At 45.8% G+C, this 25,400-nt stretch overlaps 1 protein-coding gene across 3 annotated transcripts in view; it reads right to left on the minus strand.

The window, feature by feature from the left end:
* The window catches only part of dyrk3 (dual specificity tyrosine phosphorylation regulated kinase 3), a 32,661-nt gene extending 7,683 nt beyond the window's left edge, over nucleotides 1-24,978 (minus strand). The window contains exons 1-4 of one of the 3 annotated variants that reach the window (XM_036984344.1): nucleotides 23,872-24,977; nucleotides 16,670-16,779; nucleotides 3,777-4,181; nucleotides 1,033-1,197 (exon numbers count right to left, since the gene is read on the minus strand). In XM_036984344.1, coding sequence (XP_036840239.1) covers nucleotides 1,033-1,197; nucleotides 3,777-4,181; nucleotides 16,670-16,779; nucleotides 23,872-23,914 — 723 coding nt within the window. In that variant the 5' untranslated portion in view covers nucleotides 23,915-24,977. Of the gene's footprint in view, nucleotides 1-1,032; nucleotides 1,198-3,776; nucleotides 4,182-9,505; nucleotides 9,824-16,669; nucleotides 16,780-23,871 lie in introns of those variants that run through there. The other 2 variants (XM_036984346.1, XM_036984345.1) reach the window with 2 other exon arrangements.
* Between the last annotated feature and the right edge of the window lie 422 nt (nucleotides 24,979-25,400).

Below are 25,400 nucleotides of genomic sequence, written 5' to 3' on the forward strand. Positions count from 1 at the left end.
TAGGTCTCAGTAAGGAACTCTCCTCACCTGGTTGTCTAGGTCTTAATTGAAAGGAAAAACAAAAACCAGCAGACACTAGGCCCTCCATGGAATGAGTTTGACACCTGTGCTTTAAGGAATAATTTCCCCTTGTTTAATTGTTTTAGGGTGTTACTAACATTTCCCCAGGTAAGGGCACAATTTAAGGGTTTTACGGTAGTTTGAAGGCAAGTACTGCAGAAAGAGTCTATGGTTACCATGGAGACGACCTGGTTCATTGACAAAGTCTCCCCAAAGAGATTGCCTTTATTTTGGGAGATCGCAAAACATAACTTCTATATTCAAGACAGGAGAAACAAATTGATTCAGAAGATAAAACACTTTTCTTGTAGTTGCTTTTCCTCAACTTGTTTTTATTCCTTTCTAGTACATGAAGCTAGCTCACAGAGTAGCTAAAGCTAACTAGCCAGCTAGCTCACAGAGTAGCTAACTAGCCAGCTAGCTCACAGAGTAGCTAACTAGCCAGCTAACTCTAGCCAGCTAGTTCACAGAGTAGCTATAGCTAACTAGCCAGCTAGCTCACAGAGTAGCTATAGCTAACTAGCCTGCTAGCTCACAGAGTGGTTATAGCTAACTAGCCAGCTAGCTCACAAAGTAGCTATAGCTAACTACCCAGCATTGATTGTGCACTTTTCATTGAATAGCTAAGTAGCTAGCTGGTTGATATTTTCCTTTTGTAAACAGAGCATATGAAAGCAACATTCACCTCCACAAATGCAGTTTACATTGATATCCATACTGAATGAAGCCGTTAAGGGACCTCATGGGCCTTTTGCCTCTTGGTAGGCCATCATTGTAAATAACAATTTGATCTTAACTGACTTGCCTCGTTAAATAAAGGTTAAATAATCAAAAATATAAATACGTTTCACTTAATTTAAGGGGGAAATATGCCTTAAAAAGTTTGGTGCAACTAATTAAGTTAAGGAAACATTAAGAGAAAATATGAGGGGGAAATTAACTGGGTCCAGGGGTCAGAGGTTAAAGCGTTACCTGTCCGAAGCTGCCCTTGCCGATGACTTTGAGGAACTCGTATCTGAAGGCCAGGTGATCGTGGGGTACATGGATGTACCCGCCCTGCTCGTCATCAAAACCCCCATTGTTGTTGCCTCCAGCGACTGCAGGACGCTTCTTAGCGTTGGGACCCAGGAAATACACCTGTTGGAACCATAATATCATTAACAAATTAATCACAGAATTGTTTTAATGTAACAAAATACATGTTTGTATGTGTGTGTGTGTTTGTCGGTGTCTCAGTGTGTGTGTGTGTGTGTGTGTGTGTATGTGTGTCTCAGTGTGTGTGTGCACGTGTGCTTGTCTCAGGAGGCTGAAGAAATTTGGCTTGGCACCTAAAACTTTTACAGATGCACAATCGAGAGCATCCTGTCGGGCTGTATCACCGTCTGGTGCCCACAATCGTAAGGCTCTCCCAGAGGGTAGTGAGGTCTGCACAATGCATCACCGGGGGCAAACTACCTGCCCTCCAGGACACCTACACCACCCGATGTCATCTTTATTTAACCAGGCAAGTCAGTTAAGAACACATTCTCATTTTCAAATACGGCCTAGGAACGGTGGGTTAACTGCCTTGTTCAGGGGCAGAACAACAGATTTTCACCGTGTCAGCTTGGAGGATCCAATATTGCAACCTTACAGTTAACTAGTCCAACGCTATAACCACATGTCTCTCGTTGCACTCCACGAGGAGACTGCCTGTTATGCGAATGCAGTAAGCCAAGGTAAGTTGCTAGCTAGCATTAAACTTATCTTATAAAAAACAATCAATCATAATCACTAGTTAACTACACATGATTGATGATATTACTAGTTTATCTAGCGTGGCCTGCGTTGCATATAATCTGACTGAGCGGTGGTTGGCAGCAGCAGGCTCGTAAGCATTCATTCAAACAGCACTTTCGTGCATTTTGCCAGCAGCTCTTCGCAATGCTTCAAGCATTGCGCTGTTTATGACTTCAAGCCTATCAACTCCCGAGATGAGGCTGGTGTAACCGATGTGAAATGGCTAGCTAGTTAGCGGGGTGCGCGCTAATAGCGTTTCAAACGTCACTTGCTCTGAGACTTGGAGTGGTTGTTGCTCTGCATGGGTAACGCTGCTTTGAGGGTGGTTGTTGTTGTTGTGTTCCTGGTTCGAGCCCAGGGAAGAGCGAGGAGAGGGACAGAAGCTATACTGTTACACTGGCAATACTAAAGTGCCTGTAAGAATAACCAATAGTCAAAGGTTAATGAAAAACAAATGGTATAGAGAGAAATAGTCCTATAATTCTTATAATAACTACAACCTACATTTCTTACCTGGGAATATTGAAGACTCGTTAAAAGGAACCACCAGCTTTCATATGTTCTCATGTTCTGAGCAAGGAACTTAAATGTTAGCTTTCTTACATGGCACATATTGCACTTTTACTTTCTTCTCCAACACTTTGTTTTTGCATTATTTAAACCAAATTGAACACGTTTCATTATTTATTTGAGGCTAAATTTATTTTATTGATGTATTATATTAAGTTAAAATAAGTGTTCATTCAGTATTGTTGTAATTGTCATTATAACAAATAAATAAAACAAATACATTATTATTATTTTTTATTTTTTTAAATATATATATATTTTTTAAATCGGCCGATTAATCGGTATCGGCTTTTTTGGTCCTCCAATAATCGGTATCGGCATTGAAAAATCATAATCGGTCGACCTCTAATGGGGAGTGTCACCGCACAGCTGGTTAAAAGGTCTCTCCAGAGATGTTTGATCGGGTTCAAGTCCAGGCTCTGGCTGGGCCCCTCAAGGACATTCAGAGACTTGACCAGAAGCCACTCCTGCGTTGTCTTGGCTGTGTGCTTAGGGTCGTTGTCCTGTTGGAAGGTGAACCTTCGCCCCAGTCCGAGGTCCTGAGCGCTCTGGGGCAGGTTTTCATCAAGGATCTATCTGTCCTTTGCGCCTTTCATCTTTACCTCGATCCTGACTAGTGTCCCGTTCCCTGACACTGAAAAACATCCCCACAGCATGATGCTGCCACCACCATGCTTCACAGTAGGGATGGTGCCAGGTTAACTCCAGACATGATGCTTGGCATTCAGGCCAAAGAGTTCCACACTTGGTTTCATCAGACCAGAGAATCTTGTTTCTCATGGTCTGAGAGTCTTTAGGTGCCTTTTGGCAAACTCAATGGGCTGTCATATGTGCCTTTTACTGAGGAGTGGCTTCCACCTGGCCACTCTACCATAAATGCCTGATTGGTGGAGTGCTCCAGAAATGGTTGTCCTTCTGGAAGGTTCTCCCATCTCTACAGAGGAACTCTGGAACTCTATCAGAGTGACCATCAAGTTCTTGGTCACCTTCCTGACCGAGTCCCTTTTCCGCCTATTTCTCAGTTTTTCCGGCCAGGCAGCTCTAGGAAGAGTCTTGATGGTTCCAAACTTCTTCCATTTAAGAATGCCTAAGCTCAACTTCGAGTCTCATAGCAAAGGCTCTGAATACTCATTTAAATAAGTTTTACATTTTAACATTTTATAAATTTGCAAACATTTCTAAAAACCTGTTTTGGCTTTGTCATTAACGGGTATTGTATATAGATTTTATTTAATCCAGTTTAGAATAAGGCTGTAATGTAACAAAATGTGGGTAAAGGGAAGGGGTCTGAATACTTTCAGAGTACAATGGTCACACTGTAGAGCGCTGGTGTGAATGTGTGTCTGTGAGTGAGTGTGTGTGTGTACCTCTGGGTAGGAGTGTATCTCAGTCTGTTCCAGGATAGTAAGTTGAGAGCGGTACTGTCTGAGGGCCTGTTCAGGAGTCAGGGGTCCCACCAGTTTGCCTCCCCAGGGTCCGGTACTCTCTGACGACCCTTTACTGGAGCCCGTACTGTCTGAGCTGCGTTCTTTAGACAGTCCAGACACCGGGGCGGGTTTACCGGTGGTCTGTCCGGCGGTGCGCTCTTTAGACAGCCCAGTCACCGGGGAGGGTTTACCGGTGGTCTGTCCGGTGGTGCTGTTGCCGTTGTGTGTTGTCGTGGTAATAGCATTGACCTTGCGGTTGTAGGTGGAGTCTTCGTACGGGTACTTGACCTTCAGCTGACCCCCACTAACACCGATCTGGTCCCGCATCACACCTGTCTTATTCACCTGGGGGAGGGAGAAGAGAGAGAGTTAGAGAGAAAGTGACAGAGAGAGAGAGAGGGGGAAAGGGGGAGAACCAGTGGAACAGGAACCAATTCCTGCCAGACAATGTTGTCCGGTAATAGGGTCAGGTGCAACAAAGAAAGACTCATCAGAGCTGTAGCTGGCTCAAAACAGAGCTGTAGCTGGCTCAAAACAGAGCTGTAGCTGGCTCAAACGTTGTAGTGGTTTATTGGTTGTAATGGTGGTATTGAGGTTGCGCCTTGTGGTTATTTTTGTTTTATTTGTAATGTACATTTTTCTTCCTGTTAATCAAATAACACACAGCTCAGACACCCATACATACCCCACAAGACATGCCATCAGGGGTCTCTTCAGACACCCATACATACCCCACAAGACATGCCACCAGGGGTCTCTTCAGTCACCCATATATAACCCACAAGACATGCCACCAGGGGTCTCTTCAGACACCCATACATACCCCACTAGACATGCCACCAGGGGTCTCTTCAGACACCCATACATACCCCACAAGACATGCCACCAGTGGTCTCTTCAGACACCAATATATACCCCACAAGACATGCCACCAGGGGTCTCTTCAGACACCCATATATAACCCACAAGACATGCCACCAGGGGTCTCTTCAGACACCCATACATACCCCACTAGACATGCCACCAGGGGTCTCTTCAGACACCCATACATACCCCACAAGACATGCCATCAGGGGTCTCTTCAGACACCAATATATACCCCACAAGACATGCCACCAGGGGTCTCTTCAGACACCCATATATAACCCACAAGACATGCCACCAGGGGTCTCTTCAGACACCCATACATACCCCACAAGACATGCCACTAGGGGTCTATTCACAGTCCCAAAGTACATTAAGCCAATGCACAGTATTACACAGAGCCATGATCGCATGGAACTCCCATCTCCAATTACTCAAGCAAACAGATAAATGACCTTTACAAACAGATTAAATAACATCTCATGGAACGGACCATGAGGGGACACAAACACACTAACATTATTCTGTTGTATTGTTAATATATTCTTGTATTTTAAAATTGGTCTGTTCTTGCCTATCACTGTTTTGTTTAGTTTTCATGTTTTGTGTTTCTTGTGGACCCCAGGAAGAGTAGCTGCTGCTTCTGCAGATCAACGAGGACAAACACAAACTCTCCATGTGTCAGCTGTTATCAGACTGGGAGGGTAGAGACAGTTAGACAAGACACATGCACGGACTATAAAAACCTAGTTACATTTCAATCTGTCCCAGAAGTCTACCAAGAGATCTAACTCCCGAGTCTGGTTCAAACTTCCTCAAGCTCAACAGGGATAAAACAGAACTTCCTCAAGCTGAGAATGAGAACTTGTTATCAACTGGCCTACCTGGTTAAATAAAGGTGAAATAAATGAAAGCTCAACAGTGATAAAACAGAACTCCTCATAGGCACCAAATCCACCCTCGCCAAAGCTGAGAACCTCACCATTGACAACACCTCCACTGTTTCTCCCTCCACGCACACAACCTTGGTGTCACCCTGGACTCTCATTTGACCACCACATAAGATAGACCGTCAAATCCTCATTCTTCCACTTCCGCAACATTCGGATCAACTGTATAATCCCACCAGGGGACATTCATTCATGTGCTTAAAAAAAAAAAAGACACAGAAACAACACTCAAAAAAAACATTCATTCAAAGCGCTATAGCTACACATTGAAAGTGAATGTGCAGTATACTGGAGGGACCAACAGACTATCTATTATACAGCCTGATGGCTGTTGGAATAAAATAGTCCCCATGTCTATCTGGTTTAATCTTCTATTGAACAAGTCTCTTTCCCCTTGTCTGGCTGCTGCTGTCAATCAGTTTTCAGTGATGAGTACTGTCCTGTAAAACGCTTTCAAGTTCTACGAGGATGAGTTTTGAGTGAAGGGGGATGAGTACTGTCCTGTAAAACGCTTTCAAGTTCTACGAGGATGAGTTTTGAGTGAAGGGGGATGAGTACTGTCCTGTAAAACGCTTTCAAGTTCTACGAGGATGAGTTTTGAGTGAAGGGGGATGAGTACTGTCCTGTAAAATGCTTTCAAGTTCTACGAGGATGAGTTTTGAGTGAAGGGGGATGAGTACTGTCCTGTAAAACGCTTTCAAGTTCTACGAGGATGAGTTTTGAGTGAAGGGGGATGAGTACTGTCCTGTAAAACGCTTTCAAGTTTTAGGAGGATGAGTTCTGTGTACAGGTTGGCGGCTGGTTCTTGTTCTATACCAATTTTCTTTCCTGCCGTCTTAAGCAAGCCCTGAAGCTTGTTCTCGCATGTTTCTGAACACGCATATCAGACCAAAGGTCAGCACTCTCTGCAGGACAGGTTTTTAGAACATTTGTAAGATATGGCGGTCGACAATAAAATGGTTCAGTTTGCGTTAAAAAAAAAGAACTCCTGCAATTTCTTTATCTTTGCAAAGGCACAGACAGAGGTTAGAGGAACAGGATGGAGGGGCGCAGCTTAGAGGAACAGGGGGGAGGGGCGCAGCTTAGAGGCACAGGGGGAGGGGTGCAACTTAGAGGAACAGGGGGGAGGGGCGCAGCTTAGAGGAACAGGGGGGAGGGGTGCAGCTTAGAGGGACAGGGGGGAGGGGCCCAGCTTAGAGGAACAGGGGGGAGGGGTGCAGCTTAGAGGAACAGGGGGAAGGGGCACAGCTTAGAGGAACAGGGGGGAGGGGCGCAGCTTAGAGGAACAGGGGGAGGGGTGCAGCTTAGAGGAACAAGGGGAGAGGCTCAGCTTAGAGGAACAGGGGGAGAGGCGCAGCTTAGAGGAACAGGGGGAGGGACGCAGCTTAGAGGGACAGGGGAGGAGCGCAGCTTAGAGGGACAGGGGAGGAGCGCAGCTTAGAGGGACAGGGGGAGGGGGGCAGCTTAGAGGGACAGGGTGGAGGGGCGCAGCTTAGAGGAACAGAGGGGAGGGGCACAGCTTAGAGGAACCGGGGGGAGGGGCACAGCTTAGAGGAACAGGGGGGAGGGGCACAGCTTAGAGGAACAGGGGGGATGGGCACAGCTTAGAGGAACAGGGGGAGGGGCGAAGCTTAGAGGAACAGGGGGAGAGGCGCAGCTTAAAGGAAATGGGGGAGGAGCGCAGCTTAGAGGGACAGGGGGAGGAGCGCAGCTTATAGGGACAGGGGGAGGGGCGCAGCTTAGAGGAACAGGGGGAGGGGCGCAGCTTAGAGGAACAGGGGGATGGGCGCAGCGTAGAGGAACAGGGGGAGGGGCGCAGCGTGGAGGAACAGGGGGAGGGGCGCAGCTTAGAGGGAACAAGGGGAGGAGCGCAGCTTAGAGGGAACAAGGGGAGGGGCGCAGCTTAGAGGGACAGGGGGAGGGGCGCAGCTTAGAGGGACAGGGGGAGGGGCACAGCTTAGAGGGACAGGGGGAGGGGCGCAGCTTAGAGGGACAGGGGGAGGGGCGCAGCTTAGAGGAACAGGGTGGAGGGGCGCAGCGTTGAGGGACAGGGTGGAGGGGCGCAGCTTAGAGGAACAGGGGGAGGGACGCAGCTTAGAGGAACAGGGGGAGAGGCACAGCTTAGAGGAACAGGGGGAGGGGCGCAGCTTTGAGGGACAGGGTGGAGGGGCGCAGCTTAGAGGAACAGGGGGAGGGACGCAGCTTAGAGGAACAGGGGGAGGGACGCAGCTTAGAGGGAACATTTGTTATGAGATGGAAACACACTCCTGAACTATGCAATCCTTCCCCCCAGCTGAGAAGTGAGAGTGTGAGTGTATGTGTGTGGCAGGCGTGTGTGTGGGTGGCAGGCGTGTGTGTGTGTATGTGTGTGGCAGGCTTGTGTGTGTGTGTGTGTGTGTGGCAGGCTTGTGTGTGTGTGTGTGTGGCAGGCTTGTGTGTGTGTGTGTGGCAGGCTTGTGTGTGTGTGTGTGGCAAGCGTGTGTGTGTGTGTGGCAAGCGTGTGTGTGGCAAGCGTGTGTGTGTGTGTGTGGCAGGCGTGAGCCCTGAATAGCTGTGGGTGTGCAGCAGCAGGCATTCCAGTGGGAGCAGACCTTCCTCCTACATCAGCTGTCTGAACGAACACAGACACACAGACACACAGACACACAGACAGACAGACAGACAGACAGACAGACAGACAGACAGACAGACAGACAGAGTGTATGAGGAGAGTATAACATGTTGTAGCAGAAGACTAGGACAGCGGGACCCTATTCTCTGTGCTCGTGGATTATAACTTGTCGGGAGAGAAGAGAGGTGAGGGGTAATGTTGAATGTGTTAGGTCAGATTTTCAAGCCTAATAAATCTTTACAATCTATCGGACCTTGTTTCCTGCCTGCTTGTGGTGTGTGCCCTCCTTAATGGGTCTGGATGTAAACAGCCCCTCTGGCAGTAAGCCAATCAGAGAGCACCGTTCAAAATGACCTACTGGGTCTGGTTCCAACACTAACACATCCCTCCTCCACACCCCTCCTTATGGTTCAAGGGAGAGAGAGACAAGTGGGAGGAGAGGATAAGGAGGGAGAGGGGGGATACGAAGGGAGAGGGGGGATGAGGAGTTAGAGAGGGGATAAGGAGCTAGAGAGGGGATAAGGAGGGAGAGGGATAAGGAGTTAGAGGGGGAATAAGGAGGGAGAGGGGATAAGGAGGGTGAGGGGATAAGGAGGGAGCGGGAGAGGGGATAAGGAGGTAGAGGGAGAGGGGATAAGTAGGGAGAGAGGGGCAAATGACGAGAGGGGATAAGGAGGGAGAGGGGATAAGGAAGGAGGGAGAGGGGATAAGGAAGGAGGGAGAGGGGATAAGGAAGGAGGGAGAGGGGATAAGGAGGGAGGGAGAGGGGATAAGGAGGGAGGGAGAGGGGATAAGGAGGGAGAGGGGATAAGGAGGGAGAGGGGATAAGGAGGGAGAGGGGATAAGGAGGGAGAGGGGATAAGGAGGGAGAGAGGATAAGGAGAGAGAGAGGATAAGGAGGGAGAGGGGATAAGGAGGGAGAGGGGATAAGGAGAGAGAGAGGATAAGGAGAGAGAGGGGATAAGGAGAGAGAGGAAGGGGAGAGAGGATAAGGAGTGAGAGGAAGGGGAGAGAGGATAAGGAGTGAGAGAGGCGGAGGAGAGAGAGGATAAGGAGGGAGAGGAAGACGAAGGTGAGAGGATAAGGAGAGCAAGGAAGGGGGAGAGAGATGAAGAAGGAGAGAGGAAGGAACATGTATTTGTATCGTTTTGTAACAAGGCCCTGAGAAATGGCCGTCCTGTATCGCAACAAAACGTCTCCGTAACAGTGTTTTAGGACAGGACAGTGAGTATGTGCGTACCAACAGTGTGTTTGGGTGCATGAGGCAGGCCAGAGTGGACCGTGTGCATGTCAGGGTTTTTCCTAGATCATAAAGGGGCTTAGGTGATGGTAAAAAAAATTACATTAAAATATCCAAGATGGCGCAGCAGTAGGACATGTGTATCTGTCTTTATCTTATCCAGTGTAAAGAGCCGGACTTATTCATATACATCTTAATCTCACTTTCTATCTAAGAACTAAATATACTTTCCTGGAACCTGTCCTCATCCAATGTGGTACGGTTATGCAATTTTTATTCCTTATAACTGGAAATTCCATAAGGAGCTAGCCAGCTAACGAGCTACTAGTCATTGTTAGCCACGGCTAGCTGTCCTCTAGCCAGCTAACTAGCTACTAGTCTTTGTTAGCTACGGCTAGCGGTCCTCGCCTATTTTCCCCCCAGTCATCAGCCAGCCTTAGCTCGGACAACACCTGCCAGTCTGCACAGCGCGATATCAACCCAGAGCATATCGTACTGCTTCTCTCTACCACATCACCGGATTCCTGCCCGCTCTGGATCCCTCTAGCCAGCTAACTAGCTACTAGTCTTTGTTAGCTACGGCTAGCGGTCCTCGCCTATTTCCCCCCCAGTCATCAGCCAGCCTTAGCTCGGACAACACCTGCCAGTCTGCACAGCGCGATATCAACCCAGAGCATATCGTACTGCTTCTCTCTACCACATCACCGGATTCCTGCCCGCTCTGGATCATTACACCGGATCTTTACTCCGGATCATCGCAGCTAGCGGCAGGCTGCAAAAGCTAGCTAGCTGCAAAAGAGTGGATACTGTTAGCTAACGCCTCTGTCCCGAAGCAAGCACCAGCTAGCCTCGAGCTCGGCCGAAATACCAGCTAATTCTAGGGCTACAATACCTCCTTTGCCAATTTGCCTGGAACCTTCATTGTCAACATGGAGCACCGCCGATTCATCACGACTGGACTGCCAATGTGATTGCCCGATGTGGTCTCAACAGGCTATTCTGTTACGATGTCGCCACAGAACCATCTACTAACCCCGGCCCGCTAGCTTTTCTGAACGCTGTGTCCCCTGCTCGCCTAGCGTAGTAGTGACTACCGAACAGCACCCTGACTCACCTATAGCTGCTCTTTTGACCCTATGATCACTCGGCTACACAGCTGATGCCCCATGGACTGTTTTAATAACACGGTACCTCATTTTGTTTACCTGTCGGCCCAAGCCTCGAACTCAGGTCCTGTATGTACCTAACTGACCCGCTCTGCCCATTCATCACCATTTACCTGTCAGCCCCAGCCTTAAACTCAGGTCCTGTATGTACCTAACTGACCCGCTCTGCCCATTCATCACCATTTACCTGTAGGCCCCAGCCTCAAACTCAGGTCCTGTATGGACCTAACTGACCTGCTCTGCCCATTCTCCACCATTTACCTGTCGGCCCCAGCCTCAAACTCAGGTCCTGTATGTACCTAACTGACCCGCTCTGCCCATTTATCACCATTTACCTGTCAGCCCCAGCCTCAAACTCAGGTCCTGTATGTACCTAACTGACCCGCTCTGCCCATTCATCACCATTTACCTGTAGGCCCCAGCCTCGAACTCAGGTCCTGTATGGACCTAACTGACCCGCTCTGCCCATTCAGTGCCATTTAGCTCTCCTGATCAACACCTGTGATTGCTTTATGTCTCTCAATATGTCTAGTCTACTGCTGTCCTGGCTAGTTTTTACTGTTTTATTTCACTGTAGAGTCAAATTGCCTTAGACAGCTCTTTCGTCCCACCCCACACACATGCGGAGACCTCACCTGGCTTAATTTGTCCCTCCAGAGATGAAACCTCTATCATCACTCATTGCCAAGGTTTACCTCCACTGTACTCTCATCCTACCATATCCTTGTCTGTACATTATGCCTTGAATCTATTCTACCACGCCCAGAAATCTGCTCCTTTTATTATCTGTCCCCAACGCACTAGACGACCAGTTCTTATAGCCTTTAGCCGTACCCTCATCCAACTCCTCCTCTGGTGATGTAGGGGTTAACCCAGGCCCTGTAGCCCCCAGTTACACTCCTATTCCCCAGGCGCTATCATTTGTTGACTACTGTAACCGCAAAAGCCTACGTATGTTTTATTCACTGTTTTAGCTCACTCTGCCAACCCTGATGTCCTAGCCGTGTCTGAATCCTGGCTTAGGAAGGCCACCAAAAAATCTGAAATGTACATCCCCAACTACAACATTTTCCACCAAGATAGAACTGCCAAAGGGGGTGGAGTTGCAATCTACTGCAGAGATAGCCTGCAGAGTTCTGTCATACTATCCAGGTCTGTGCCCAAACAGTTTAAGCTTCTACTTTTAAAAATCCATCTCTCCAGAAATAAGTCTCTCACTGTTGCCGCTTGTTATAGACCGCCTTCAGCCCCCAGCTGTGCCCTGGACACCATATGTGAATTAATTGCCCCCCATCTATCTTCAGAGTTTGCACTGTTAGGTGACCTAAACTGGGACATGCTTAACACCCAGCCGTCCCACAATCTAAGATAGATGCCGTCAATCTCACACAAATGATCAAGGAACCGACCAGGTACTACTCTAAATCCTCATATAAATCATCCTGACCAACCTGCCCTCTAAACACACCTCTGCTGTCTTTAACCAGGATCTCAGCGTTCACTGCCTCATTGCCTGCGTCCGTAATGGGTCCGCGGGCAAACGACCACCCCTCCTCACTGTCAAACGCTCCCTAAAACCCTTCAGCGAGCAGGTCATTCTAATCAACCTGGCCCGGGTATTCTTGAAGGATATTGACCTCATTCTATCAATAGAGGATGTCTGGTTATTCTTTAAAAGTGGTTTCTTCACCATCTTAAATGATCATGCCCCATTCAAAAAATGTAGAACTAAGAACAGATATAGCCCTTTGTTCACTCCAGTACTGACTGCCCACAATCAGCACAGGACAAAAACATCCTGTGGCGTATTGCATCAGCATCGAATAGCCCACACGATATGCATCTTTTCAGGGAAGTTAGGAACCAATATACACAGGCAGTTTGAAAAAGCTAGCCTTTGATTTCCTAACAGAAAACATTAGAACAAACTCCAAAAAGTTCTGGGACACTAAAGTCCATGGAGAATAAGAGCACCTCCTCCCAGCTGCCCACTGCACTGAGGCTAGGAAACACTGTCACCACAAGTTTTTTTTTATTTTTTTTTTATTTTTTTAAATGTACAGCTGGCAATTCTTTCCACTTGGCACCCCCCTACCCCGGTCAACATCTCTGCACAGCAACTTGCCCAAGCCTCACCCATTTCTCCAGCAGATGTTCTGAAAGAGGTACAAAATCTGGACCCGTAAATATCAGCCAGGCTAGACAATCTAGACCCTCTCGTTCTAAAATTATCCGCCGCCGTAATTGTTGCAATCCCTATTACTAGCCTGTTCAACCTCTCTTTCTGAAATCCCTAAAGATTGGCAAGCTGCCACGGTCATCCCCCTCTTCAAAAGAGGCACTCTAGACCCAAACTGCTACAGACCCATATCTATCCTACCCTGCCTTTCTAAAGTCTTCGAAAGCCAAGTTAACAAACAGATCACCAACTATTTTGAATCCCACCGTACCTTCACCGCTATGTAATCTGGTTGGTGAGCTGGTCATAAGTGCACCTCAGCCACGCTCAAGGTCCTAAACAATATCATAACCGCCATCGTTAAAAGACAATACTGTGCAGCCATTATTATTAACCTGGCCAAGGCTTTCGACTCTGTCAATCACCACATTCTTATCGACAGACTCAACAGTCTTGGTTTCTCAAATGACTGCCTCGCCTGGTTTACCAACTACTTATCAAACAGAGTTCAGTGTGTCAAATCAGAGGGCCTGTTGTCCGGACCTCTGGCAGTCTCTATGGGGGTGCCACAGGGTTCAATTATCGGGCAGACTCTTTTCTCTGTATACATCAAAGATGTTGCTCTTGCTGCTGGTGATTCTCTGATCCACATCTACGCAGACGACACCATTATATATACACTTCTGGCCCATCTTTGGACACTGTGCTATCTAACCTCCAAACGAGCTTCAATGCCATACAACACTCCTTCCGTGGCCTCCAACTGCTCTTAAATGCAAGCAAAACTAAATGCATGCTCTTTAACCGATCGCTGCCCACACCCACTCGCCCATCTAGCATCACTACTCTGCACGATTCTGACTTAGAATATGTGGACAACTACAAATACCTAAGTGTCTGGTTAGACTGTAAACTCTCCTTCCAGACTCACATTAAGTATCTCCAATCCAAAATTAAATCTAGAATCGGCTTCCTATTTCGCAACAAAGCATCCTTCACTTATGCTGCCAAACATACCCTCGTAAAACTGACTATCCTACCGATCCTCGACTTCGGCGATGTCATTTACAAAATAGCCTCCAACACTCTACTCAGCAAATTGGATGCAGTCTATCAAAGTGTCATCCGTTTTGTCACTAAAGCCCCATATACTACCCACCACTGCAACCTGTATGCTCTAGTTGGCTGGTCCTCGCTACATATTCGTTGCCAAACCCACTGGCCCTAGGTCATCTTTTAGTCTTTGCTAAAGACGCAAGACTTCACTCTCACACAGTATCTGCGCATGTGCACAGGTTTGGTTCATGCATTACAGCGTGGTAGAAACGGGACCAAAACAGCGGAGAAGTTGAGCCTCGTGCTCCAACGCTCTTAGATGTTGCGGTAATTGACCCACTATGCTGTTTATGTTCCTCATTTGAAGCTAATTTCCTGCCATTCTGCACATTTTGCCATGTAGCTGAGAAAACATTTGCAGATTTAAAGTATATTGTCTACAGTTCAATGCATTTTGCCGTGGCTAATACGGTGTTATTTTTCTCTACTCTCCTGGATTCTCTAGCTTTGACTTTGGCGATTGTTATTTCTCAAAGACTAAATTACTCAAATATATATGGTAGGTCCATTATCTTCCTACTTACTTTATATCTGTTTGTTGTCATTTAAGTTCACACTGAAAGCCTTTTTCCATCCTGAATTCAATTCCCATATAGCTAGCTGATAATTATGAAGTTAAAAGTTTGTTTATGTGGCCATCTTGTCATCTGGGTTACCATTAGCTTGGCTGGCAGCAGGTTGAGTGAATAGGCAGTACGATACAAGGCATAGTCGTGAGGTGATTGATGCACGCATATCGTCTACCCGCCCTCTCACTGACGAACAGAGTGCCACAACAGGCTCGGAGTGATTCCTCACACTGTCGCCGTATAGCTGCCCTCCTCAGGAGGGACATCCTCCTAGCCGTTGGGTGTGTGTGTGTGTCTCATCCGGATGTTTATTTGTATCGTAGCTAGAATCAGGTTATATTTGCATGTTTTCCCAGGGTTGACAGAGTCCCTGCAGGCTCTGTAGTAGCCCATGGCTCATGAAAAGTGATGTGATAGCTAGCCAGCCCTAGTTGCTAAATAACCATGGATTATGATCAGGGATAACCTATAGGTACAGCCATCTCCTGCTAGAATGAACGATATGTATCTTCTATCGATCAGAATAAAGCTGGACCAGTTGTTTAAAAGGTGTGGAATAGACTAAATAAAGCTGGACCAGTTGATTAAAGGGTGTGGAACAGACTGAATAAAGCTGGACCAGTTGATTAAAAGGTGTGGAATAGACTGAATAAAGCTGGACCAGTTGATTAAAGGGTGTGGAACAGACTGAATAAAGCTGGACCAGTTGATTAAAAGGTGTGGAATAGACTGAATAAAGCTGGACCAGTTGATTAAAAGGTGTGGAACAGACTGAATAAAGCTGGACCAGTTGATTAAAAGGTGTGGAACAGACTGAATAAAGCTGGACCAGTTGATTAAAAGGTGTGGAATAGACTGAATAAAGCTGGACCAGTTGATTAAAAGGTGTGGAACAGACTGAATAAAGCTGGACCAGTTGATTAAAAGGTGTGGAACAGACTGAATAAAGCTGGACCAGTTGATTAAAGGGTGTGGAATAGACTGAATAAAGCTGGACCAGCTGATTAAAGGGTGTGGAACAGACTGAATAAAGCTGGACCAGTTGATTAAAAGGTGTGGAACAGACTGAATAAAGCTGGACCAGTTGATTAAAGGGTGTGGAACAGACTGAATAAAGCTGGACCAGTTGATTAAAGGGTGTGGAACAGACTGAATAAAGCTGGACCAGCTGATTAAAGGGTGTGGAACAGACTGAATAAAGCTGGACCAGTTGATTAAAAGGTGTGGAACAGACTGAATAAAGCTGGACCAGTTGATTAAAAGGTGTGGAACAGACTGAATAAAGCTGGACCAGTTGATTAAAGGGTGTGGAATAGACTGAATAAAGCTGGACCAGCTGATTAAAGGGTGTGGAACAGACTGAATAAAGCTGGACCAGCTGATTAAAGGGTGTGGAATAGACTGAATAAAGCTGGACCAGTTGATTAAAGGGTGTGGAATAGACTGAATAAAGCTGGACCAGCTGATTAAAAGGTGTGGAACAGACTGAATAAAGCTGGACCAGCTGATTAAAGGGTGTGGAATAGACTGAATAAAGCTGGACCAGTTGATTAAAGGGTGTGGAATAGACTGAATAAAGCTGGACCAGTTGATTAAAGGGTGTGGAATAGACTGAATAAAGCTGGACCAGCTGATTAAAGGGTGTGGAACAGACTGAATAAAGCTGGACCAGCTGATTAAAGGGTGTGGAATAGACTGAATAAAGCTGGACCAGTTGATTAAAGGGTGTGGAATAGACTGAATAAAGCTGGACCAGCTGATTAAAGGGTGTGGAACAGACTGAATAAAGCTGGACCAGTTGATTAAAGGGTGTGGAACAGACTGAATAAAGCTGATGTCCTTCATTCATTCGTCATAAAAAAAGTGATTTGGGTTATTGGGGGCAGGCCTGCGGGGTGGTGTCTGTGCGTGTGTGTGTGTGTGTGGTGTTTTGGGAGCAGACCTGCGGGGCGGTGTGTGTGTGTGGTGTTTTGGGGGCAGGCCTGTGGGGCGGTGTGTGTGTGTGTGTTGTGTTTTGGGAGCAGCCCTGCGGGGTGGTGTCTGTGCGTGTGTGTGTGTGTGGTGTTTTGGGGGCAGGCCTGCGGGGCGGTGTGTGTGTGTGTGTGTGTGTGTGTGTGTGTGTGTGTGTGTGTACTCACAGTGTGTTTGGGTATCGGGGGCAGGCCAGCGGGACTGTGTGTGTCTGCTTCTTCCTTCAGTAGGTGGTCAGTTCTCATGTAGGAGTTATAGAGGCCGTCACCATGCCGCGCTGGAGGACACAACAACACAGGTCAGAGGTCACGCTCTGGATCAACTTCATTGACATTAACAATATAATCAGACACATGTGTAATAAATAAATTGGTCTAACAGGAGCTCTCATATTGAAACATTACCCTAACAGACATACACCGAGTACACCTTATATGCCCTCAGAAAAGCCTCAAATCGTTGGGGGATGGACTCGACAAGATGTCGAAAGCGTTCCACGGGCAGGGCCACATCCTCACCTTCCCGGTACCGCAATTTCAACTGCCCCAAACTGAACTTGAACCATCCCAAAATTAAAACACCTGGTTTTTTTTTTGTGTGTGTTAATATGCCAACATGGGTCTAGATAATTTACAACGCTTTTAAAGTAAAGTATTTCAGTCAATATTACATCAACTTCATTTGTTAACATAAAACTTTTTTGCATCTTAACGAAAAGAAAAGAAAACATCCATTACATTATTAGAAAGTATAACGTATTAATTGAACATGCTAACCACATGTATACAATATACAGAACCAGTCAACAGTTTGGCCACACCTACTGATGTCTTTATTATTATTTTTTTACATTGTAGAATAATAGTGAAGACATCAAAACTATAAAATAACACATATGGAATCAGTCTCATTAAAGTTTGGCTATATTTTCAGGCTCCTCCCTTATGTAAGCATGGGTCTGGACATGACAGGCTGTAGCCAATAGCCAATAGGCTATCACATACACATTGACATAAAGTCTAATTACTTATGGACATTTACATACACTTTTGTTTTCCTTCACAGAATACCTACTATTTTTCATTTTTTTTAAACAATTTACTTAGCCAATTTAGTTAATGGCCTTGCAGCCCTGACAGACGGCCCTGGTGCCCTGGCAGAAGGCCCTGGTGCCCTGGCAGAAGGCCCTGGTGCCCTGGCAGATCGGGCACTTCTTAACTGGTACCTAGAGCAAAACAACTGACATGTAAGTGTCCGTGGGAGTCTCACCTTTCCACAGAGGTGTCACATTAGTGTGTAGAACAAACTGTTTGGACGCTACAGACAGAAGTTGGCAGAAGAGCCTGTACCGACTTCAGCAGAGTCCTGTGATGATTGTGGGGGTCGTCGAGACAAAACTGAAAACACCACCGTGTTCCTGAGAGTCTCATCTTTCTACAGAGTGGTAGTTTGTAGGCCAAACCAGTCGGAGACTACAGACGTTTTCGTGAGAAGACGGATTTTCAGGATGTCTCAGTCTGACAAACATCGCTCTACCTCTGCCATCTTTCACCACAGATACGGAAGGGCCGACGGATGTGGTGGATTGAGACACAGCCCATGCAAAAAAAACAGATATGTAGTTTAAACAGATGGCGATTTTTGCATGATGTTAATTTGATTTCCGTGGCGCCACTTATAATAATACAATTTCAGGACTGTAGTTCCCCCTCCAATAACACCTCCTCTGTGTGCAGGTCTAAGGTGACACACAGTCACGCACACTGTGGCATATCATAAATCAGACCCATTTCCGGTTATCAGATCCCTTTCCGTGTTAATGACTCTATTTCTGATTACACCTGTGTCTGTGTTCCATCGTTTCAACGTGGATGCACAGAACAAAATGGTGGAGACACAGACAGACAAGCGGAAAGATGCTGCCGTCACAGTAGCATCTGCTAGCCCCATTAATAGGCCAATAATAGGCCTACCACTTTCAGCAACACTGGCTCTCTGGCAACCTTAAGCACCTGGCTAAGCCAGTCTGGGCTGTGAATGGGGTTGGCCGGTTCATGCTAGTAACAGCGTTAACCCATAGAGAGCTTATGGGGTTAGTTATCATTTGCCAATAGGGAGCTGTAGTGCTAGCATTAGCCCATAGAGAGCTATGGGGCTAGTTTGCATTAGGCAATAGGGAGCCGTGGAATTCACCTGCTAGCATTAACCCATAGACCAGGGGTGTCCAACTACCAGTAGTCCGCCGTCCACCTATAAGTAGCTCGCCAATCAATTTTGAAAGTACATGAATTTTTACATCAAAAGCCGTCTCAAAGATCCCGGCTATTATCCAAACAAAACCACTATTGGCTTTAAAAAAAAGAGTCAAAAAGGTAACAATACCTGCCAATTAATTTCCAGCAATATTACCCGTCTGTCTGTGGCACGTGTTTCGTCGTTATTTTTTATTTTACCTTTATTTAACCAGGCAAGTCAGTTAAGAACACATTCTTATTTTCAATGACGGCCTAGGAACAGTGGGTGAACTGCCTTGTTCAGGGGCAGAACGACAGATTTGTACCTTGTCAGCTCGGGGATATGAACTTGCAACCTTCCAGTTACTAGTCCAACGCTCTAACCACTAGGCTACCCTGCCAGTTAGCGATGCTAATCATTTTCCCCGAAAACCTTCTCAATTAAAAGTTAAGTTAGTGTTAGCCCCACAGATAACTGTGTCACTAAGTTAGCCCCACAGATAATTCCACGGCTCCCTATTACCTAATGGAAACTAGCCCCACCTGACAGAAGTATAGAATGATTATTTGTTTTAATTGGGTGGTCATTGTTTTGCAAACTCTTGCCATGACATTTGCTGCAGCAGTAGGTCTTAACATCAGCAGAAACATCTCTAGACCCACACATTCCTCTCCTCCTAGATGCGCAGTTACAGGGAATTGCACTCAAAACTAAATGTTAGTTTCTCTCCTTTAAGTAAAAAAATAAATAAAATGGTCTTCTGATGTGATTTAAGCCTTGACATGGACTCAGAACATTCCATTTTGTTGTTTCTCTAGGAATAATTGTAATATTGAGAGTATAAAGATAAAATCCCAAACCAATAAAAATAAAACTGACTTTGGTTTTAACAGTTTAGTTAGCCCTAAAAGAGCAATCTTAGCTAGTGTTAGCCCCATAGAGAACTGTGTCACTAAGTTAGCGTTAGCCCCACAGATAACTGTGTCACTAAGTTAGCGTTAGCCCCATAGAGAACTGTGTCACTAAGTTAGCCCCATAGAGAACTGTGTCACTAAGTTAGCGTTAGCCCCATAGAGAACTGTGTCACTAAGTTAGCCCCATAGAGAACTGTGTCACTAAGTTAGCGTTAGCCCCATAGAGAACTGTGTCACTAAGTTAGCGTTAGTGAAACAGACATCAGTGTATTGCTATCCGTTTAGTTAAGAGTTAGCCCTAAGAGAGCCATGTTAACTAGTAATAACCCATAGAGAGATGTAGGGTTAGTTAGAGCTGTGTGGCCAGGCTCCAGTCCTGTGCTGCAGTGTCAACCGACGGGCTCTGTGCAGGGGTGGGGGTACAATACACATGGCCTGCATGAAAGGGGAGTTAAGACTGTGGGTTCAGCACTTTACCCCCATATTCACATTCACTCTGGCCCCAAACATTACTACTGAAACCTCCCCACAACAAAACTCAAACCAAAATGGTTGGCGTCAATTTCATGTGAATGGCACGGTTGTTATGGAAAAATGTAGCTATTTAGCAAACACACCGCCTGGGTCTGTGTGCGGAGATGGTGGTCCAGGAGGGACAAACACCACAGAGAGTAGAGCGAAGGGAACACCCCAGAAACGTGTCATAAACCAGACTAATAACAATGGTGCAACAGCGTAGACACAGACTGCTGGCTAGACTGTAGCTGACTCAACTAGAACTAGCTAGACTGCCGGTCTGTCTGTTGTTCATACAGAACTACTGAGATATATCTATTTATTTGATAAGACTATTGACTTGCCTAGTAAGCTAAATACTTAAAAAAATATAAATATATTTTTTAAATATGATTCAGAGACCTGCAAAGAAGCATGAGTTCAGCACTTGTTCCAGTGTTGACTGGCTCTGGAGAAGAGTACTTACAGACATGCAGGAGAGTCTAGTGTTTGTCTGATCAACGGACACAAAGTTGCAAGTCAGAAAACAGCTTGTTTACCTCCACTGGGTGGAACTGATCGGCGCTATTATGACATCACAGTCTACAGGGCTCTACAGCGCTACCCTTCTGAGGGCATACACTCCTTTTTTATTTTGCTGTGCAACTTAGAATATTAAATTTGGTAGCACCAGTGCCTCTAGAGAAAAATGAAATCACCCAACTGCATACTGCGGCTTTAATACATCCAACAACAACAACAAATGTATTCATTTCTTTGTCACCACAGAGCCCTGATCTGCCTGACAATCAGACTGCGATACCTCTGGATCACAGTCTAAGATCAATGCCATACAATTTGCTTGGAAAAACTTCCACTCACGAGCTATAAAGCCAGAATGTTCCAGAAAATCAATATTTTTATGTATCGGTTGTTTCGTGCGGCTGGTCTTTTTGCAGGTAGGAAGCGCTGGTATTTGAGTTCATATTTCTACCACCAGAAGCATGTGCAGAACCATGTAACCATGTGCTCTGCAAACATGCATCTATTTTCAACTTGTGTACATGCTTCAGGTGACAAATCTGAACGCACTACCAGCGCTTTGAAAAGTTCATGCAATTATACTTTCCTGTCCATATCTAGTCTCACATTCCTACCTGCAAAAGGACCAACAGCACAGACAACCAGTGAAGTATCATTTTACTCAGCATGCTGTCTTGTAGAGGTCACGAGAGGAAACTTTCCTGATCCAAAACACTCATTTCTGCCTGACGTAGAATTCCAATGCAATTCCTCTTCGGTGGAGTTTAACGGCGGCTGGCATATAATTATGTTGCATTACCGCCTCCAACTGAACTATAGTAAAGAGACATTACACTTTGTGATACAAAATGGGAAAAGGGGAAACTGGAAGAAAAAAAAAAAAAACTATTCAGACCACTTGACTTTTTCCCACATTTTGTTACGTTACAGCCTTATCCTAAAATAGATCAATCAGCCTATGCACAATACCCCATAATGACAAACTAAAAACAGGTTTTTAGAAATGTTTGCAAAGATTAAAAACAGAAATACCTTATTTACATAAGTATTCAGACCCTTTCCTATGAGACTCGGAATTGAGCTAAGGTGCACCCCGTTTCCATTGATCATCCTTGAGATGTTTCTACAACTTGATTGGACTCCACCTGTGGTCAATTCAATTGATTGGACATGATTTGGAAAGGCACACACCTGTCTATATATGGTCCCACAGTTGACAGTGCATGTCAGATCAAAAAACAAGCCATGAGGTCGAAGGAATTGTCTGTAGTGCTCCTAGACTGAATTGTGTTGAGGCACAGATCTGGGGAAAGGTACCAAAAAAAAATGTCTGCAGCATTGAAGAACCCCAAGAACACAGTGGCCTCCATCATTCTTAAATGGAAGAAGTTTGGAACCACCAAGACTCTTCCTAGAGCCTGACCAAACTGAGCAATTGGGAGAGAAGGGCCTTGGTCAGGAAGGTGACCAAGAACTCGATGGTCACTCTCCATAGTTCCTTCCTGAAGGACAACCATCTCTGCAGAACTCCACCAATCAGGCGTTTATGGTAGAGTGGCCAGAGGGAAGCCACTCCTCAGTAAAAGGCACATGTCAGCCCACTGGGAGTTTGTCAAAAGGCACCTAAAGACTCTCAGACCATGAGCAACAAGATGGTCTCTGGTCTGATGGAACCAAGATTGAACTCTTTGGCCTGAATGTCAAGTGCCCCTACTGTGAAGCATGGCGGTGGTAGCATCATACTGTGGGGATGTTCTTCAGCGGCAGGGACTGGGAGACTAGTCGGGATTGAGGGAAAGATGAACTGCGCAAAGTACAGAGAGATTCTTGATGAAAACCTGCTCCAGAGCGCTCAGGACCTCGGACTGGGGCGAAGGTTCACCTTCCAACAGGACAACGACCCTAAGCACACAACCAAGACAATGCAGGAGTGGCTTTGGGTAAAGTCTCTGAATGTCCTTGAGGGGCCCAGCCAGAGCCTGGACTTAAACCCAATCGAACATCTCTAGAAAGACCAGAAAATAGCTGTGCAGTGACACACCCCCACCCAACTCGACAGAACTTGAGAGGATCTGCAGAGAAGAACGGGAGAAACTCCCCAAATACAGGTGTGCCAAGGTTGTAGCGTCATACCCAAGAAATTTAATAAATTTTAGAATAAGGCTGTATTAACAAAATGTGGAAAAAGGCAAGGGGTCTGAATACTTTCCTCAGTTGTATTAACATCTCCTAGATTTAGGACAGACACTTCAAAACCTTGTTTCATATTTATTTTTTGACCGACCACTTTGCCGAGTGCTGAAGTGCGGAAAAATATTTTACCCTCGGTTGCAACACTTACTACCAAGTTCCAAATTGCCTCTGGAAGCAACATCAGCACAATAACTTTATCGGGAGCTTCATGAAATGGGTTTCCATGGCCGAGCAGCCGCACACAAGACTAAGATCACCATGCGCAATGCCAAGCGTCAGCTGGAGCGGTGTAAAGCTCGCCGCCATTGGACTCTGGAGCAGTGTAAACGCGTTCTCTGGAGTGATGAATAAAGCAATATGGGTTTGGCGGATACCAGGAGAACGCTACCTGCTCCAATGAATAGTGCCAATTGTGAAGTTTGGTGGAGGAGGAATAATGGTCTGGGGCTGTTCTATGAGCAGGTGACCACATTCTTGAAAATACACTACGTGACCAAAAGTAAGCAACAGTCCTTGACTCCCGAGCTATTTGAGATGATCAACTGTCTTGAACCATGGAAACAAAATAATTCAGGGACAAATGTTACATTTGCGTTCAACAAAATGGCAAGCTAACAAATGATGCCCGGTGAAATGCCACTTTGTGCAATAGCTGATACTAGAATCACATCTATCCTGATGCCTAATCACTTTACCCTGCATTCATGTACATATCTATCTGAAATACCTCCTACCTCTGGTACTCCCTTTTATATAGCTCAAATACTTGTGTATTTCATTGTATTCCTTGTGTTACTAACTTATGTTCGTATTATTTCTAAACTCTGTGTCGTTGGGAAGGGCTCGTAAGTAAACATTTCACGGTAAAAATCTACACCCGTTGTATTCGGCGTATGTGACAAATAGAATTTGCTTTGAGTACATTCATGTAACGTTGCAGTTAAGTACATTAGAATAGAGTACGAAGCCAGTTATAATCAGTTCATTACCTGCTGTTATGGGGCCTTCTGCTTTTCTCTGTAATACCATCATGATTGCAGTTTAACTTTGAAGCCAGCATCCGAGGTGGAGTTTAAAAAATCTTTAGTAAAAACAACCGTATATAAAAAAAAATAGCCAAGACTTCGGCTAGTTATAATAAAAAAGACTTCGAGGGCAGCTTGTATCACTTGCAATTCGTGCTCGTTTAGCTAGCTCAAGGAATCCAAAATAACCCCTACTAACCAACTTCATCGGATGAAATATAGCTACATAAATTAGTTTAATATAGCTTTCCTCACTTGCTCAACTTAATATTATAGCTAGGACTCTCTACCTACACAATGTGACCTTACTCTCGTCCTAAAACCCATGGCTTTGTCAACTCGTTAACCCTGCAGTCTGAAAAAGTTCCAGCGATGGGAGTCGTCGTTTCTCGTTTCCGTCAGCTAACGTTGTTAGCACAGCCACACAAAAAACACACGTCCGCGAGTTGAGCAAAAGCTAAATGACTCCCGCTGTCCGAAATAGTTTCCAATCTCAAAATGACAGCTTTAGCTGTCTGACCCCTCCTCGCCCTTCTCGCTCTCGGTTGATTACTATATATCCAACCCCAGAAAAACATTCCCCATAAGAAACACAAAATATCGAGTGTACTACGCGGTCACTGATTAGTTGGCAATGTAACTAGTTAGCTTCTGCTTCGATCGGCCCCATGATCCGTCCTCCTTCCGGAATGCTTGTGAAGCTGTTTTCGCTTTGAGAGGTAATCGTCGGTTAGCTAGCTACCGTTACCTCAACTCTGGGCACACACAAAAAAGCCCCAGTTCGTTGAATTCAGAGACAATGGCGTCTCATTCGGGTAATATTACAATGTCCTCAGTGCGTTAACACCGTTAAAACGACTTATGTTTTTTTAAACCAGTCTTGTCAGCAGCAGGAGCTCAATTTTTTTTTGTTGATGTGATTTGCCTGGTTTGTTGCTAAGGGCGTCTTCGCCGTGTGTTTCGAGTAGCGTCATTAAACAGGTGGTAGAAGGCTAGAGTGACGCGGGTTTACAGCGGCGCCATCTTGGCTCAAAGTAACACGCCCCCCCATCGTCCCATTGTTGTTACTATCAGGTGGTGTCTACATGGATATGGTGGCCATCCGTGTTCCTAGGTACACGAAACAAGAAGACGGATAACGTACATTTTAGTGATGGGGAAACCGAAGCTTTTCTGAAGGCTTCCGAGGTTTCCCCAAATTGTGTCGGGAAAACGGTTCATTTTACTCGCAGCTTCATTAGCGGTTCACAATGAACATTAGTGACATCTGCTGGTCAGCAATAAGTGCTTGTAAGATTAATGTTTTCCCCCCGTAATTTTCATCAAAACTCTGTGGCGCAGCGGTGAACTGTTGATTTAATAGTCCATAATTAGTTGGAATACCAGGCTCGAATTCTATATCGTGCTGCCCTTTTTGCCTTCAAGTTGACTATTCTTCAAAGACGAATTATTTGAACTACAATGCAGAATGTGTGCTTTCCAGTGGCGATCCG

Source organism: Oncorhynchus mykiss, chromosome 7 (genome assembly GCF_013265735.2).
Source record: "Oncorhynchus mykiss isolate Arlee chromosome 7, USDA_OmykA_1.1, whole genome shotgun sequence".
NCBI lineage: Eukaryota > Metazoa > Chordata > Actinopteri > Salmoniformes > Salmonidae > Oncorhynchus > Oncorhynchus mykiss.